At 30.5% G+C, this 16,907-nt stretch overlaps 2 protein-coding genes across 2 annotated transcripts; both read left to right on the forward strand.

The window, feature by feature from the left end:
* Nucleotides 1–5,918: 5,918 nt before the first annotated feature.
* LOC107636011 (peroxidase A2) lies at nt 5,919–9,902 on the forward strand. The gene is made up of 4 exons (XM_088483864.1): nt 5,919–6,521; nt 7,290–7,481; nt 8,613–8,778; nt 9,237–9,902. Exons 1-4 carry the CDS (start codon nt 6,297–6,299, stop codon nt 9,716–9,718), a joined length of 1,065 nt encoding a protein of 354 aa, XP_088339990.1. The 5' UTR covers nt 5,919–6,296; the 3' UTR covers nt 9,719–9,902.
* Nucleotides 9,903–11,387: 1,485 nt separating this feature from the next.
* On the forward strand, nt 11,388–15,189 carry LOC107638834 (U3 snoRNP-associated protein-like EMB2271). Its single transcript, XM_016342232.3, has 7 exons — nt 11,388–11,930; nt 12,060–12,411; nt 12,698–12,922; nt 13,175–13,394; nt 13,611–13,789; nt 14,025–14,090; nt 14,733–15,189. Exons 1-7 carry the CDS (start codon nt 11,518–11,520, stop codon nt 14,808–14,810), a joined length of 1,533 nt encoding a protein of 510 aa, XP_016197718.1. The 5' UTR covers nt 11,388–11,517; the 3' UTR covers nt 14,811–15,189.
* The last annotated feature ends 1,718 nt before the right edge of the window (nt 15,190–16,907 follow it).

Raw genomic sequence — 16,907 nt, forward strand, 5'->3', positions numbered from 1 at the left:
AGAGATAACAGATATAAATCGGCAAATAGATATATCAGATATAAATTAAAAAATAGAGATGACAGATATAGATCAGAAAAATAGAGATAACAGATATAAGTTGAAAAATAGAGATGACAGATATAGATTGGAAAAATAGAGATAAAAGATATAAGTTGAAAAGTAGAGATGACAGATATAGATCAGAAAAACAGATATAGATCGGCAAAATAGATATACCAGAGATGATTTGAAAAATAGAGATGACTGATATAGATCAAAAAAATAGATATAGATCGACAAATAGATATACCAGATATGAATTGAAAAATAGAGATGACAGATATTGATCGAAAAAACAGATATAGATCGGCAAATAAATATACCAGAGATGATTTGAAAAATAGAGATGACAGATATTGATTGGAAAAACAGATATAGATCGTCAAATAAATATACCAGAGATTATTCAAAAAATAGAGATGACATATATTTAATCGAAAAAACAGATATAGATCGGCAAATAAATATACCAGAGATGATTTGAAAAATAGAGATGACAGATATAGATCGGAAAAATAGATATAGATCAGCAAATAGATATACCAGATATGAATTGAAAAATAGAGATGATGATCGGAAAAACATAAGTATATCGGCAAATAAATATATCAGAGATGATTTGAAAAATAGAGATGACATATATTTGATCGGAAAAACAGATATAGATTGGCAAATAAATATACCAGATATAATTTGAAAAATAGAGATGACAGATATTTGATTGAAAAAATAGATATAGATCGGCAAATAAATATATACCAGAGATAATTTGAAAAGTAGAGATGACAGATATAGATTGGAAAAATAGATATAGATCGACAAATAGATATACCAGATATGAATTGAAAAATAGAGATGACAGATATTGATCGGAAAAACATATATAGAACAGCAAATAAATATACCAGAAATTATTTGAAAAATAGAGATGACAGATATAGATCGGAAAAATAGATATAGATCGGCAAATGGATATACCAGATATAGATTGAAAAATAGGGATAATAGATATAAATCGGAGTATAGAGATGATTGATATAAATCGAAAAATAGAGATTACTGATATAAATCGGATAATAGAGATGACTGTTATAGATCGACAAATAGAGATTTTTGATATAAATTGGCAAATAGAGATAACAGATATAAATAAAAAAATAGAGATGATTGATATAAATCGAAAAATAGATATAGATCGGCCAATAGAGATGACTGATATAAATAAATAGAGATGACAGATATAGATTGGAAAATAGATATAGATCGGCCTTTTTCGGGCCTTAATGATTTATTATATGACCTTTGTTTACAAAGGTGCAGGTAAGTTTGAAGTCATTGGAAGGAAATGGGGCCTATAGAAAGAAGGGTGTTTATTTCGAGGCCCACGGTGGGCGCCAATTGTTCTTGTGTGATTACTTGGACGTGACCTCGGCTAGGGGAGCCGATGCCGAGCTTTAACCTTCAATGCCGAGCTATAAGCTGGGATGATCCAAGCTCTTCGTCCAGAGAGATATCACGTCATGGAGAGCATGAACAAAGGGGGAGTGTATCTGCAAAAGGCACTCCGATGTTTAAGTTAGTACTGAGAATTCAGTGTATTGTTTGAAGATAAAATATCATATCTTTATAGGTGAGATAAAATAGGTCGGTTATGTTTCTATTGATCATCTGAATTGAAGAGCAATTAATAGGTTTTAATAAGTGATAATGTCTGGTCGGACGTTTTTATTTTAAGATGTAATCCGTTGAGTCTGATTATAACGTATAACGCCAAATTATAACGTAAAGTGTCGAGTTATGGTATATAATGCCGAATTATTGTATATAATACTGAATTATAACATCAGATTTATAACGGCCATGTCAATTTTGTTTTGACATAATATTAGAATTTTAATAATCGAAAGAGAATATTATAAAAAATTTTACTAGTAATTATATTAAATAAAGAGAATAAGTGAAAAAAAAATACATTAAACTAATAGAGTTAACTTAATACGAGAAATTTAGTATAATTAATCTATTTATCTAAAATAATATTTTTTATTTTTTAAACTGTTATATATATATATATATAAAAAATATAGAATTTATACATTGTAGGGGTTTAACATTGGTTATAATATATATATATATATTTTTCAATCAATTAAAAACAATAGGATATCCATGATTTAAAAAAAAAAAACATATACGCAGCAACATATGATATCAACTTTATATTGAATCAGGTTCTGACATTTTATATCTGAACTTGATTTTTTTTTTTTTTTCCTTTTTTGTGGGTTTACTAATTTTTCTAGTACATTATTGCTGTGAGTCAAAATATATATAGGAGCTTAAAATTGGGCATTATTTGGTTTGATCTGATGAGAATATGAGATCATCATATCAATGGAGTAGAGAATACGTGCAACAGAGTGAGAGGATTAGGGATTTTGTAACATCATAGATAGCAAAGTCTAAAAGAATATGTGCAACAGCAAAAGTCTAAAAATTAGGTTGGGATATCCTAACTAAAACTTTGAGAAAATCTGTAATAAATTAAAATATTATGTGACCCTCATTTGGTTATGCATGTGTTTCTAGATATTCTTCATACAAACAAAAGTAATTTAGCTGTCAAATTAAATTAAAGTTTGTTAGATGTATGAACTAAACATTATACCTCATCACTTAAGGTAGAGTAAAGGAAAAATAATAATAATAAAAAAAACCAGAAAAAATGCAAGAAAATAGATTTCAAATGTAATATTAATATTTCTTAATGGCACCCAGCCAGGCAGCCACCTCTATATTTATGTTCATGATTTCAGATGTAGAAATTACTCTATTTTGCCTTTATTTATTCTTTCCAAGAAGTCGTCAGACAAACACGACCCGAGTGGCACTTTTTAATTTAAATATGGAAAGAGGATAGGTGTAGGACACAGTTATGGAGTGTATGAGTGCTTTACGCAGTTGTGGTGTCAAGAGCAAATCGGACCGTCCGATTTATATTTAAAAAATTCAAAAAAAATTACATTACACAAATCGGACCGTCCGATTTATATTTTAAACAATTAAAAAAATTAATATTGAAATCGGACCATCCGATTTTTGTTTTCAAAATAAAAAAAAAATTAAAAGTACAAATCGAACCATCCGATTTGTGTTCAAAATTTTTTTAACAAAGAAATCGCACAATCCGATTTCTTCACTTTAAAGTTCAGAAAAAATTATCCCACATTCATGTCTAGTACCACCCACCTCCACACCCATACACAACACACACAAAATCTGCATATCCAAAAAAATTAGCCAACGAGTGGGGTTCGTGCTTATTTCCCATTTTACTTCTTTTTTTATACATAAATAGAATTTTCCTTATTTGTGTAATTATTTTGTGGGCTTTAATTCAAAATTAGTTGATTCTCGTTTTCGTGCGAGTCTTTTACTTTAAATACTTTATAGTTGTTTATTGTTTGTTATTTCTCTTTTGAATGTTCAACGCTACGGTCCTGTCACTTTATAAATATGTAACAATACACTTTCTCATCACCCTGTTACCACAGCTACATATATACAGCACTAATTAATAATGATGAAAAGCCTTTAAATTAAATAAATTAAAAACGAATGAAACTTTATAAATATTATTATTTTATTTTTATATAAAAAAACTTGGGTCACACATCAAATGGCTGCTCTTTGCATACTCTTGATGAGAAACGCGACAAAAAAGATAAAGATAAACAGATATTCACACAAAAAATAATGCAAAACATGCATGATTAGGAGGGAATTTGCTTTCTAACAAAAAGCATATAATGATGCGTGACTTTATTTGTTTTATAATGGTTAAAGGAAACGTTAGATGGGGTAAAGAAAGAAGACCATTATTTAGGTCTTATTCTACTCTCTTTTTAATTACTTAACCAACCTACCACACGAACCAAAAGTAATAAGTCAATGTTAAAAATTGACTCATCGAAGTCTCCAAGAGAGATCTTAACTTATTCATTGTGAATATGTACGTACATTCATGGTAACTTGTGGTTTCAAATGCTACTTGGTAATGAGTTTTATCTTTTGTGGCAGCCCGTAAGGGTGTTCAACACATGGTCTCCGAACTTAAAAGTATATTTTATTCGGTTTTAATTTGTTATTTTTATTTAGTGTTATTTTTAAGTTGAATTTTGTGTATATTTAAAAATATATATTTTAAAATAAAATTGATAATATTATATTATATTTTTATATTTTAATTAATATTTTTTATATTATATAATATTATTTTTGTTTTAAAATAAATTATTTTAATATAAATATGATATAATATTTTATCAAATTTAATTTTTAAAAATAAAATTCTATTATTTTAATATATAAAATTCATAAATTTATATATATTGATTTATATATATATTTAATTTTAATATAAAATTAAATATTAATATTTTTTATAAATAATAAATTAAATTAATTCTTTTTCAACGGTTAAAGTGTTTCCATGCAACTTCAAGGTTACGAATTCAAGCACTAAAATTAATTAGGGGTGTGCAGGGTCCGGCTTGGCCCGAAGATTCGGCCCGGTCTTGAATATTTTAGGAATTAATTTGGTGTGATTTTATCGGGTTTAGGATCGGGTAAGGGTCTCAAAAATAGACCCGGTCATTATTTCAGGTTGGGTCCAAGCCATGGCATGGGTCACCCGAACTCGACCCGGTGGCCCGGTCATCATATACAATTAATATTTTATGTTATTAGTAATGGATGATGGCTATTCTTATGTGGAATTTAAATATTGTAAACTTTAATATTTTGTATTATTAGTTATTATAAGACTATAAGTTAATGTTTTATGTTTAAAATGCATAAGATTTTAGACTAATGCATAATATTGTGTTATTTGTATTGATTTAAATATTTGGTGTTGTTAAACAATATTAGTATTGATTATGATTATGTTTTAATTTTAGAGAAGAGTTGGTTCTTGTTATATTTTTCTAAGTGAATTTTACCATGTCAAATACTGGTTGGAGTCTTAGAAATTTAGATATTTTCACAGGCTAGCTTATAAGAAGGTATCAAGGTAATGTAATGTTAACGGCTCGGTTTTCACCCGATTTTTACCCGCTATAATCGTGGCCTGAAATTGTATAGGTTTCATCGGGTCTAACAAATAGACCCGGTATATATTTCGGGTCGGGTATGGATCACATCAAACCCGGTTTCACCGAGCCCATGCACACCTCTAAAATTAATCATTGATGTGATTATCAATTTAGGCTGGGTACATTATATTTTTGGATAAAGTATTAAATTAGTATTACCGTTGAGTCTAATCCTGTTTTGGTTTTAAAGTTTAAAGTATTAATTCTATTTGAATTTTAAAAAGTTTTATTTAGTTTTAATATAGTTATTCCGTAAAGTCAATATTAAATAATTAATATCACCGTTCTACCAAACCTTAATGTTATTTTTAGAAAATCAAGAAGCACACAATTAGCCACCGATCTTAGTTCAAGCACATCAAGAACATCTTCGAGAATACACTTTTCGTGAGAAAGTTTGCCGGTGGCCATGAAGACAAGGCCACCATTGCTTCTACTGCAGGGAACTCCCCTCGACAACCGAAGAGTTTGGTTATATAAGATTTTTATATCTAAAAATTGAGTTTCGTTAATTATTTAATATTGACACAGCAGGACTATATCAAAACTAAATGAAACTTTTTTTAATTTAAATAGGACACTTTAAATTTTAGAGATTAAAATAGGATTAGGCTCAAATATAGGAGACTAATTTTGATATTTTACCCTATATTCTTTGGATGTATCCCTTCTCCGAACCCTGTTTTAACTCGAGAGATTTGCGTTTTTTCCAAAAAAAGTGTATAGACATAATAAATCAAAGTATATTAAGGGAAGTTAGATATCATCTAATTTCAAAAGATATTTGCATAATTTATCACTTCTGTTTTTTTTTTTTTAAATCCCTGTATATACCTAACACGCTGTATATACACCAAATCAATTAAACCAAAGTTCAGATAGTACACACACAGAGGCTTTCTGAAAAGTTGCATTGCATGTGATTGAAAATTTGAATCACAGATGAAATAAATTAGTTGTATTTATGACCCATATAGGTCTATAATATACAAACATACATGCATGTTTCTGTCTATAAATAGGGCCTTCTCTGCCAGGTAAAAATATGAAGCAAACCAGACATAGAAGTACGATTCTTTTGTTGTGAACACTTTAAAAATGAGGTCCTTTGATGTAAGGTTGTTCTGTTTTGTGGCTATGACTATGCTCATGCTTGGAGCACTTCCATTTTCCTCAGATGCACAGTTAGATCCATCATTTTACAAAAACACTTGTGCCAATGTTCATTCCATTGTTAGAGAAGTTATAAGAAACGTTTCAAAATCTGATCCAAGAATGCTTGGTAGTCTCATGAGGCTCCACTTCCATGATTGCTTTGTTCAAGTATGTTTTCTCTTTACTTTAATTACTATATATGCCTTTATGAGTTTTGGTGCCACACTCTTTCTTCTTTAATTTTCTTTATTATTATTATTATTATATCATAAAATATATTTTTTTATAAAAATATCATGTGCACATTAAAATCTAGTTCTTGTTGGATGGCTTTTGCTCCCATTTCGTCCTCTCTTTGAAGTTCTTCTCCACCTTGTATTCAACATTAATAATATGGAACAAGTGGTCCAAACATTTTAATTTGTTTTATTTCTTAAAAATCTAGTTTCTCAACTTGTTTCTTCACTCCCTTTAATCCAATCCTCAATAGGCTTGTAAACTATTATCATCTTTAAATCTTCTCCTCTTGAATATTTATGTGTAATATTTCCCATGAAGCACACTTAACATAATTATTTTTGTCTGAGACATTTTCTGAGATTTGCAAGACATTTGAAATAATTTATTTCAATTAGCGTCTGATGTGTTAACTCGTCTATTATTAATGATAGTTATATTATGTTACTTTTTGGCCTTATACACAATATGTAGCTAATTAATGACTGGAAATAATTGGTCATACTTTTCCTTATTCTACATATTTCTTTCTTTATTTTTCTCTATAATTATGACCCAAAACTAATACTAATATTTTAGTTTGACTTCTAATGTTACTTATGCTATGTGCGTATAGATTATAGACTAGGCTTATACACACTTATTTATTTGTTATATTTACACTAATAGTCATTAAATAATTATTGTTGCTTGTGGCAGGGTTGTGATGCATCAATTTTGCTGAATAGCACAAGTACCATAGTGAGTGAACAAGGTGCAGGACCAAATAACAACTCAATAAGAGGCTTAGATGTTGTGAATCAGATCAAAACAGCGGTTGAAAATGCTTGTCCTGGTGTTGTTTCTTGTGCCGATATTCTTGCACTTGCTGCAGAAATTTCATCTGTTTTGGTAGGATCTTGATCCATGCATTTCTTGTTTGAATTTCACTGGTATTTAGTTTATTGGAACGTTTTGTTTTGTAGGTTTTATATTACAATCTAATTATATCATGCATGGAAAGTGTTAAACCGGTTTTATGTTGTGACTTGTGAGCTAATAAAAAATTGCCAAGTAATTATTATGAAGTTGTATACATGTCTAGTTTAAATTTTAAAAATTACCCAAAATAGATAAATTATCAACTATCCTTTATGTAGCTACTAGTTTCTAGGTAGCACTTTATTCTTTTGATAATATTGTTTTTAAACTGCCCCAAATGGATTAGTACAACCACTACTTTTTTAAAGGCAAAATTATGCATACCATTCCCACTTCACTTTCACTTTAAAATTTGTAAATATATGGGTACACCGGTATTTCGATAATTTTTAAATATTGATTTTAATTATATATATTATATTTTTTTTATAATTAAAATTAATGATAAAAAATTATTAAAATATCAGTGTATCAATATACTTGAATAAAGTACTTTTTAATTTTAAAATACTTTCAATAATTTTTTATCTTTTAAAATAACAAACTATTAAAACAAAATACTTTTTAATCTCAAATTTAAATTTAAATTAAGTTCTAATTCATTTCTAAAATTTAAAATATTTTATTTTTATCTCAAATATTTTGTTTTATTTTATTTTTATTATATAATAAAATTTATCTTTTTTAAAAAATAAATTTTTATTATTATAATAATAAAATATAAGACGTTTAAGACAAAAATACAATATTTTTAACACAAAAAATGAAATTAAAACTTAACTCAAAATGTGAGATACTAAAAAAGAATTTTATCTAAATCCGTTAATATACATTTGGCTTTTGGTCATTTGATGCTATATCCCTTAGAATTTAGATTTCTTTTATTGGGAATAATGTTGATATACTGATCTAGTAACTAAACAGAGGAAATAAAAATTAGCTTGAAGAAATAAATCATTAGAAGGCACTAACTACAACTTACATATATAATACACCAACTAAGTTTTAATTTCATATATTTTTAATTTTGCAGATCTGTTTTAATATTCTGAAAACCTTACTTTCTTGTTAATTAATTTGTACAACTATATATATTTACAGGCTCATGGTCCTGATTGGAAAGTTCCATTGGGAAGAAGAGATAGTTTAACAGCAAACTTTACCCTTGCTAATCAAAAACTTCCGGCTCCAACCTTCAATCTTAGTCAACTTATCTCTACTTTTGCCAATCAATCCCTCAACATAACTGATCTAGTTGCACTTTCAGGTATATGATTTTTTTTTTAAATAATTATGTAGTTGCTTCATGTGTTTTAAATTATATATGATAATATATTGTTAATTTTATTTGAATAGCATTTTTATTTGATGTTATTTATTACAATGACTCATTTTTATTAGAAATATAACCATTTATATCTCTCTTTTCTATCATGTTAAACTTCTGAAAGAAATGACTTGATGATATAGGATCAGAATTTTTATGATAAAAATGTTTAGAGTTTGATCCTTATTATCCCACGAAAAAAGAACAGTATAAGATAAATAAAAGGAGAATAGAAAGTCTGTAGAAAAAAAAAATCACGCAAGTTCGAAAAAAGCTCTTGCGTAGTGCATGGAATTTGTTAGAGATATGATTATTTATGTTATTAGATGTCAGTCAATAAAAAATGAAGATTGTATTTATAAATGTTTAAAACATTGTATATATATGAAAATTTGCAGGTGCTCACACAATTGGGAGAGCTCAATGTAGATTTTTCAGCAGTCGATTATACAATTTTAGCAACACTGGAAATCCTGATCCAACTTTGAACACAACCTATCTACAAACACTTAGATCAATTTGCCCCAATGGTGGACCAGGGAATACTCTCACCAATTTGGACTTAACAACCCCAGACACATTTGACAACAAATACTTCTCCAATCTTCAATCTCTAAATGGATTGCTTCAGAGTGATCAAGAACTTTTCTCTACAGTTGGTGCATCTACACTTAGCATTGTGAACAGTTTCAGCAGTAACCAAACTCTTTTCTTTGAAGCATTTAAGGCATCAATGATTAAGATGGGTAATATTGGAGTTCTAACTGGCTCTCAAGGTGAAATCAGAAAGCAATGTAACTTTGTTAATGGAAATTCTGGATTGGCTACTTTTGCTACTAGAGTAGAATCATCAGAACAACAGGGTGTTAGCTCAGCCTAAAAAGATTATATATTTATTGTGGGTTGGAAATTTTAAAGTAGTTCTTCTATATTCACATACATAAATAAGTCATGTTGTTTGTGGATTGGGATTGATTTTGTACTTGATAGATGTATGGATATCCATTTGTGTTTTGTATCATTTAATTTCCAATAATGTTATATGAGAATCGACTGTTTTTTTATGTTGTTGGATTTTTACGTATACCCTTCTAGGCTTTTATATACAATAAGTGCTTATTTGAATATCATTAAATCGATAAAAAAAAATTAATAAAAAATTTATTTTTAGTGTGTTTAGCAAATTTTTAATAGTAAAAATAAAAATTTTAAAAAAATAAAAAATATTTTTAAAAATTTTTTTTTAAAAAAAATATTTTTTACATAATAAATAAACAAAAAAAAGATTTTTATCTTATTTTATCCAAACATAATTAATAAATAAAAAGATCTTTGTATATAAAATATTCAAACATAAAATTACTTTTACTTTTATAAAAGATCTTTTTTGAGAATAATGCCCCCAACAAATCCTATCGTTAATTAAAAGAGAAGTCATTTGTAAGAAAAAAAAATTGAGGAATCATTTGTCATTTTAGAAATAACCAAAAATAACCAAAATAGCAGTTAATTGACTTAATTATTTTTCATTTGACATTTGACAAGGCCTTTTATAATTTTGCTCCACAAAAATTCCTTTTTGGGTTGCACAAAGCCCAACTAGCGTTCACCAAAATACTTTTTTTTTTGGTAATGCTTCAAAATATGTAAGAATATATGATTATAAGAAAAGGGCCAAAGGCAGCAAAGACCATGGATGAAGGCTAAGTTTTGATTGAAAACCCAACCAAATTAAAAATCATAAAGCCCTATAATCGGAGTAATGATTATGGAATTTTTTTCTATTATTACCGAATATTATGGAATTCTTTTCTATTTTAAGATATAGACCAAGATTACTAATTAAGAAATTAAAATACTCACCATTATTATATGCCAATTTTCATGTTTTATTACTATTACAATCTTTGAATACGCGAAAAAAAGTGAAATAATATACATTAATTTTAAATTGTCTATCAATCGATGAAAATATCTATAAAATAGTGATTACTCACTAGATTCAATAGTGAATACATGTGTTAGATCAAGAAAAGGATAAATTATTAAGATAGAATTAGAAAATTTATACTGCTGCAAAAATTAATCACAAAATAAATAAATGATAATAAAGTTTTGAATAATTTAAAAATATGGTAAAAATAACAAAAAACATCATATTAATTTATAAGAGAAAAAAGTTTTTGTATCTAGACAAATTATTTATATATTTGATCTGAATTTTTTTTAAATATTTGGATATCTATTTAAATTAAATATAAAAATTAGAGCAAACTTAGATCTCTATACTTTATTTTTATTTTTTTTTTAAATTATCATTTACAAAAATATCACCAAACTTAAAATCATTAAATTATAAAGATAAAAAAATTTTTTATCTAATAATAGTTACAAAAAATATCGCATCAAAATATAATCCCTAATTTTTTTTAAGAATATATCTTCTTGATTATTTTTATCACTTTTGCAATAAGTCACCAAAAAAATATATTTTAAAATTATTTTTGTTAGTTAACCACAATAGAAAAGGGAAAAAAAAACGTACTGACGGGCGCTGTATGAAAGAAAGAACCGCTAAAACCACACTACTTTTTTGTTTTCCTCCTTAAACCCTAAAAAGCAGCTACCTTCTCTCTCTCTCTCTTCGCATTCATTCATTCATTCATTTCATCAAACACTATGCCTGCAAACAAGAAGAACCGTAACAAACACAAAGCTGCTTCTCACGACCCTTTCTTCGCCAACGATTCACGTAAGCGCCGCAAGCCCAACCGCGACGATGCCGATGTCAATGCCGCCGATGAGATTGACAGCGACTTCGACGACGATGACTTCTTCGCCGGGGAACACGGGGAAGACCTATCCGAGCAGCAGCAGGAGGAAGAAGAAGAAACCGGAGCTGAAGCTCGGAAGAGAATTGCCCAGGACTTCTTGAGAAAGTATCGCGATGCAGCAAAGAAGAAGGAAGATGAAGATGAGAGTGAAGGTGCTGATGAAGACGAAGAAGGGTTCAGAGATTCTCTCGTTGCTGAGAAACTCATCAAGGACCAGCAAGAGGAGAGTGGCAGAGTCAGAAGAGCCATTGCTTCAAGGTTAGAAATTACGATCCTAATGTTTCACTTTCAAGCTTTTATTTTAGTTTACTAGTTTTAGATTAGGTTAAATGTGTTATGTGTTTGCGATCTTCATGAAATTGTAACATAGGGGAATTTCGTTTTTAGGGTGCAAGTGCCGGAGACTAGTGGTACTGACGGTGGGTTTAGGGTGCTGGTGAAGCACCGGCATTCTGTGACTGCGGTGGCCCTGTCTGAGGATGATACGAAAGGATTTTCAGCTTCAAAGGATGGGAGTATTATGCAGTGGGATGTGAGTACTGGGAAATTTGAGAAGTATAGGTGGCCGAGTGATCCGGTGCTGAAGAGTCATGGATTGAAGGATCCGCAGAGTAAAGCTAAGAAGCAGAGTAAACATGTGTTGGCATTGGCCGCAAGTTCGGATGCTCGGTATTTAGCAACTGGAGGTCTTGACAGGCATGTTCATATATGGGATACTCGTACCAGAGAGCATGTTCAGGTAGCTATTCATTCTTCAATAATCTGCAATTTGTGATAACTATATTGATTTGAAATTTAGCAAGGTCACAGTGTTCATTTTCTTTTTTTGCAATTTGTTTGTTATCTGCACTATTAAGTTATCAAATAATGGAAAACCAAGGGAAATGTAGACCATGTTTCTCCTATTGCGGCATAGTAATTTAGTCAAAGCACAGGCTTCTTCTATGACTGAAGTTATAGGATCTTGGACATTTTTGTTGGGACTTGCAAAGAATGGTTCTTACTCTCCTCTATTGTTTTTACAGGCATTTCCTGGTCACCGAGGCCCTGTTTCTTGTTTGGCTTTTAGACAAGGAACTTCAGAGCTTTTCTCTGGTTCATTTGACCGAACGATTAAGATATGGAATGTCGAAGACAGAACTTACATGAATACTCTATTTGGCCACCAGAGTGAAGTGATAAGCATTGATTGCTTGCGCAAGGAAAGGGTATTAACCGCTGGGCGCGATCATACCATGCAGATGTTCAAGGTACTATGTTTCTCCCCTAAAGTGAAATTTAGAGTATTTGGCTATTAAACAACTCGTATGTTAGATACTGCTTGATTTCTACTTTTCTTTTTAATGCTATTTTACTTTTATCTCTTTTGTCTATGAAAATTTCTAGTGATAAAATGAAAATTTTTGAGCTACAGACTTCAATTTACTTTTTATGTTTTCTTTCCTTTTCCCCTCATATGGGAGTATAATTTTGTATTGTCTTTTTCTTGATGTGTATTCTAGGTTCATGAAGAGTCCCGTCTTATATTTCGCGCACCTGCATCTTCGTTAGAATGTTGTTGTTTTATTAATGATGGTGAATTTTTATCTGGTTCGGATGACGGAAGCATTGAGTTTTGGAGAGCAGTGAAAAAGAAGCCTACCTACATTGTGAAGAATGCTCATGCTTTACCAACAGAAAGCACAAAATCTGAACAAATCGATGGTGGAAGAATGCCCAGCGGTAACTTAGGCAAAACCCTTAATATTCTTTCCATACAATATGCCTTGTTCAATCAAAGATCTCCTAAAATATGAATGGTTAATTACAAAGTGCATTATTTGTTGCTTTTCTTCCTAGCTGCAAGTTCTGCAATCTCAATGCATGAATTGTGATGCTTAGTTAAACTTACCTAGTTACCTTACAATCCTAAAGTGATACTATTATCTTTGTCTACAGAAAATGGTCATCACCATCCCGAGACTCAGCATCCTTCATCAGTATTTTCGTGGGTCAGTGCGGTGACTGTTTGTAGAAATAGTGACCTTGCTGCCTCTGGTGCTGGTAACGGTTCTGTTCGATTATGGGCAATAGAAAGTGAGACTAATAATATCAAATTTTGTCACAATGTGCCATTGGTAAGTAAAAGGAAATGCCACAAAAAACAATTGCCTTTTTCCTTGTGAAATTTTGTTCATAAAATTTGTAGTTCTATATGCTAAATCAAGTATTGTGCAATTAAAAGCAATTTCCAAAATGTTGAACCTCCTACCCATTATTAGATTTGCATTTGTGCAAATGTTGAGTTTGATTTTGCAGTTGAAAAGCCCACCATGACTCAATATTTTGGCCCTTAAACCATTTTGCATACAGGTTGGGTTTGTGAATTCCTTGACTATTGCAAAATCAGCAAAGTTTCTGATTGCTGGAGTTGGACAGGTAACACTTTGCTCCATCTGTTTATATTCTGCATGATATCATTCTCTTTCTTTTGATACACAGTTTAGCTCAATGTTCAACTGGCTCACTACTTATTTGAGCCTTGCTCGGTTCTACTTTGACTTTATTAGCCTTAGGAATAATGGGAAGTTTTATTGTGCACTTACCATCTATGCCATTTGCGTTCTCTTTCTCTCCTTTTTGGCCTAAACTTTAGCTTTTCTCATTCTTGTATGAATATAACTAAAAGTGAGTATAACCGTGGTAGTAAATGAACTTTCTCCTGCTGCATGCAACTCGGTCTAAGAATACTTTGTTTTATATAAGATATAACTATTAACAATGGATTTATGGCTATTCACGTCTGACGAAGCATGGCGTATAAATGATATTTCCTCGGAAATGAAAATTTTCAGGACTTTAAAACGGGAGGCTGTGTGAATTGAGAATCGTCACATTTATTTACTAGTAACTTGTCTATCTAGGTGTTCCCCCACTATCATTTTAAGTAAGTAGCATACGACTAATTAGATTAAAAAAAAAACGATATATATTGATCCCTTTCACTAGCCATTGTTGCTGTACAGAAATTTAGAATTATCGGTTTATCCCCTAACATAAGATGTCTTTGTTTACTTACAGGAACCTCGTCTAGGCAGGTGGGGACGAATCCCTGAAGCTCGAAATGGAGTTTCAATTCTACCTCTTAAGATATCATAAGAGCAACCTCAATTTTGACTAAATACTAAATGCAACATTTTGAGTTGATAGGTGTCGCAGATCCCAGTTATATGTATTCCATTACATTTAATTTTTGGCCCCCTTCTTAATAGCTATCTCAGTAGTGTTCTGTTACATCTTTTTGAGTTCCTGAATTTTGATTTATGCGTTGACAAGGCCACGAAGAATTGATAAGGGAAAACCGTGCCATTCAGTTGTCTTTGCTCCCATAATCACATGAAGACGGTGTGATTATCGATGCAGGAAAGGCTCTTGTTGAAACAATTTTGTAGTTATGTATTTGTTGGAAGGGCCAAAGTATGAAAAATGGTTAAGGATCTATAGATGATTGAGATTAATTTATCACCTTTTAGAGTAATGTGATTTTTACACATTTTCTTTGCTTTTTATATATAAGATCACTTTTTCGCTTGATAAGTCATTTGTTATAATTTTCAGATGCGTGATTATGTAATGTGTCTTTATACACTAAGTTGGTGAGATGAGATTAGATGAGATGTGAAATTTATCTCACGAAAATTTATCATCATTCAATGGTTGTTTGACAGATGTGTATTAACACAATTGTTACAATCTGTCCTCTTCACACATAGTAAAGCAACCGATACTTACAACGACTAGCACCTGAGATTCGACAAAAGCTTAGTTGAGGACCTTATGCGTAAATAATTTGTACTAAATACATGTCTGATTGTCTGAATGTTAAATGGAATCAACAAAAATCAATTCTGCAATTTATAGATTGCTCATCTTAGTCAAACCAAAATTTACTATTGAGTTCAAAATCGATTATACTATTAAGTCATTTTCCGTTCTGCTTAATAATTGTGATTGTTTAACATTTTACGGGGAAGCAAAAACCTACCAAATACTCACTAAACAAACGGAAGATACCCCGAACTTGAATGATCAAACATTCAAAGCAGTTTAATATCGTACTCGTTTGGAGGGGATGCTTGAATAGAATGAAAACAAGACGAAGGGAATTATGATTATGGGGGAACTCCAGCTATTCGAAGGGAATCACCGGTATGATTTCGGTGTCTTATTTGTTATTTCTAACGGAATTCATATAATAATTCGGCAGAGTGAAAGTAAATAAATAGTTACAGGTGATTGTGTTTTTGAAATTAATTTTCATGCTCTGTAAGTAGGGATGGCAATCTATACCTTACCCGCGGGTACCTAATCCGTTTGAGTAGGATTGTCTATCCGACCCGTTGCGGGTAAGATCGGGTGCGGTGCGGGTTTATCTGCGGGTAGGATAGGGTACGAGTTCAAAATATATCCTACCCTACTCTACTCGCATCCCTAATATATTATATAATATATATGTAGTAAAGAAAGTGAATGTTGAACTTACCATCTTCCTCTTATAAAAACTTGAAATAACCACTAAGTTAGCTGATGATCATATTATTTGTAATTTTATGGGTTTTTTACTTAAATAAAATGTATGGGAGTCAAAATTACCTGATTCCCCTGAAACAAATTCTGCAACGTAAATCCCCTCTTGGTATTATTATATAAATCGTCCTAGGCTGCATAGGGTTACATAAAACGTGAATCATCTTAGCCTGGGACGATTTATGCATGAACATGTTAGGCAAATCAAACGTAAATCGTGGCAGGGTCTCCAGGGTTAGAAGAAGAGCATAAATCGTCCCAGGGTGGTAGGTTTTACGTGTTAATGGGCTAACTCTCACTGGGCTGCCACGATTTATGCATTATTGGGACCCTATTGAGCCTGGCACAATTTATGTTTGTTTTCGTAACACTAACTGGAGACCCTGCCACGATTTACGTTTGATTTGCCTAACATATTCATGCATAAATCGTCTCAGGCTAAAATGATTCACGTTTTATGTAACCCTATGCAGCCTAGGACGATTTATATAATAATATCAAGAGGGGATTTACATTGCAGAATTCGTTTCAGGGGAATCAGGTAATTTTGACTCCCATACATTTTATTTAAGTAAAAAACCCTAATTTTATGTTAAATTTCTTTAAGATTTTATTGTTTTTAATTTTAATTTGAACTTAATTTTTTATTTTCTATTTTATTAATATGTA

This window comes from Arachis ipaensis, chromosome B4 (assembly GCF_059453495.1).
Source record: "Arachis ipaensis isolate K30076 ecotype BB chromosome B4, ASM5945349v1, whole genome shotgun sequence".
Classification (NCBI taxonomy): domain Eukaryota; kingdom Viridiplantae; phylum Streptophyta; class Magnoliopsida; order Fabales; family Fabaceae; genus Arachis; species Arachis ipaensis.

Excerpts from the sequence above, each read along its gene's own strand:
- LOC107636011 (XM_088483864.1), top strand. The coding sequence starts at position 6,297 with ATGAGGTCCTTTGATGTAAGGTTGTTCTGTTTTGTGGCTATGACTATG. Across the intron at positions 6,522-7,289 it reads TCCATGATTGCTTTGTTCAA|GGTTGTGATGCATCAATTTT; the intron begins GTATGTTTTCTC and ends TGCTTGTGGCAG. Across the intron at positions 8,779-9,236 it reads TGATCTAGTTGCACTTTCAG|GTGCTCACACAATTGGGAGA; the intron begins GTATATGATTTT and ends GAAAATTTGCAG.
- LOC107638834 (XM_016342232.3), top strand. The coding sequence starts at position 11,518 with ATGCCTGCAAACAAGAAGAACCGTAACAAACACAAAGCTGCTTCTCAC. Across the intron at positions 13,395-13,610 it reads TGGTGGAAGAATGCCCAGCG|AAAATGGTCATCACCATCCC; the intron begins GTAACTTAGGCA and ends CTTTGTCTACAG. Across the intron at positions 13,790-14,024 it reads TTTGTCACAATGTGCCATTG|GTTGGGTTTGTGAATTCCTT; the intron begins GTAAGTAAAAGG and ends TTTTGCATACAG.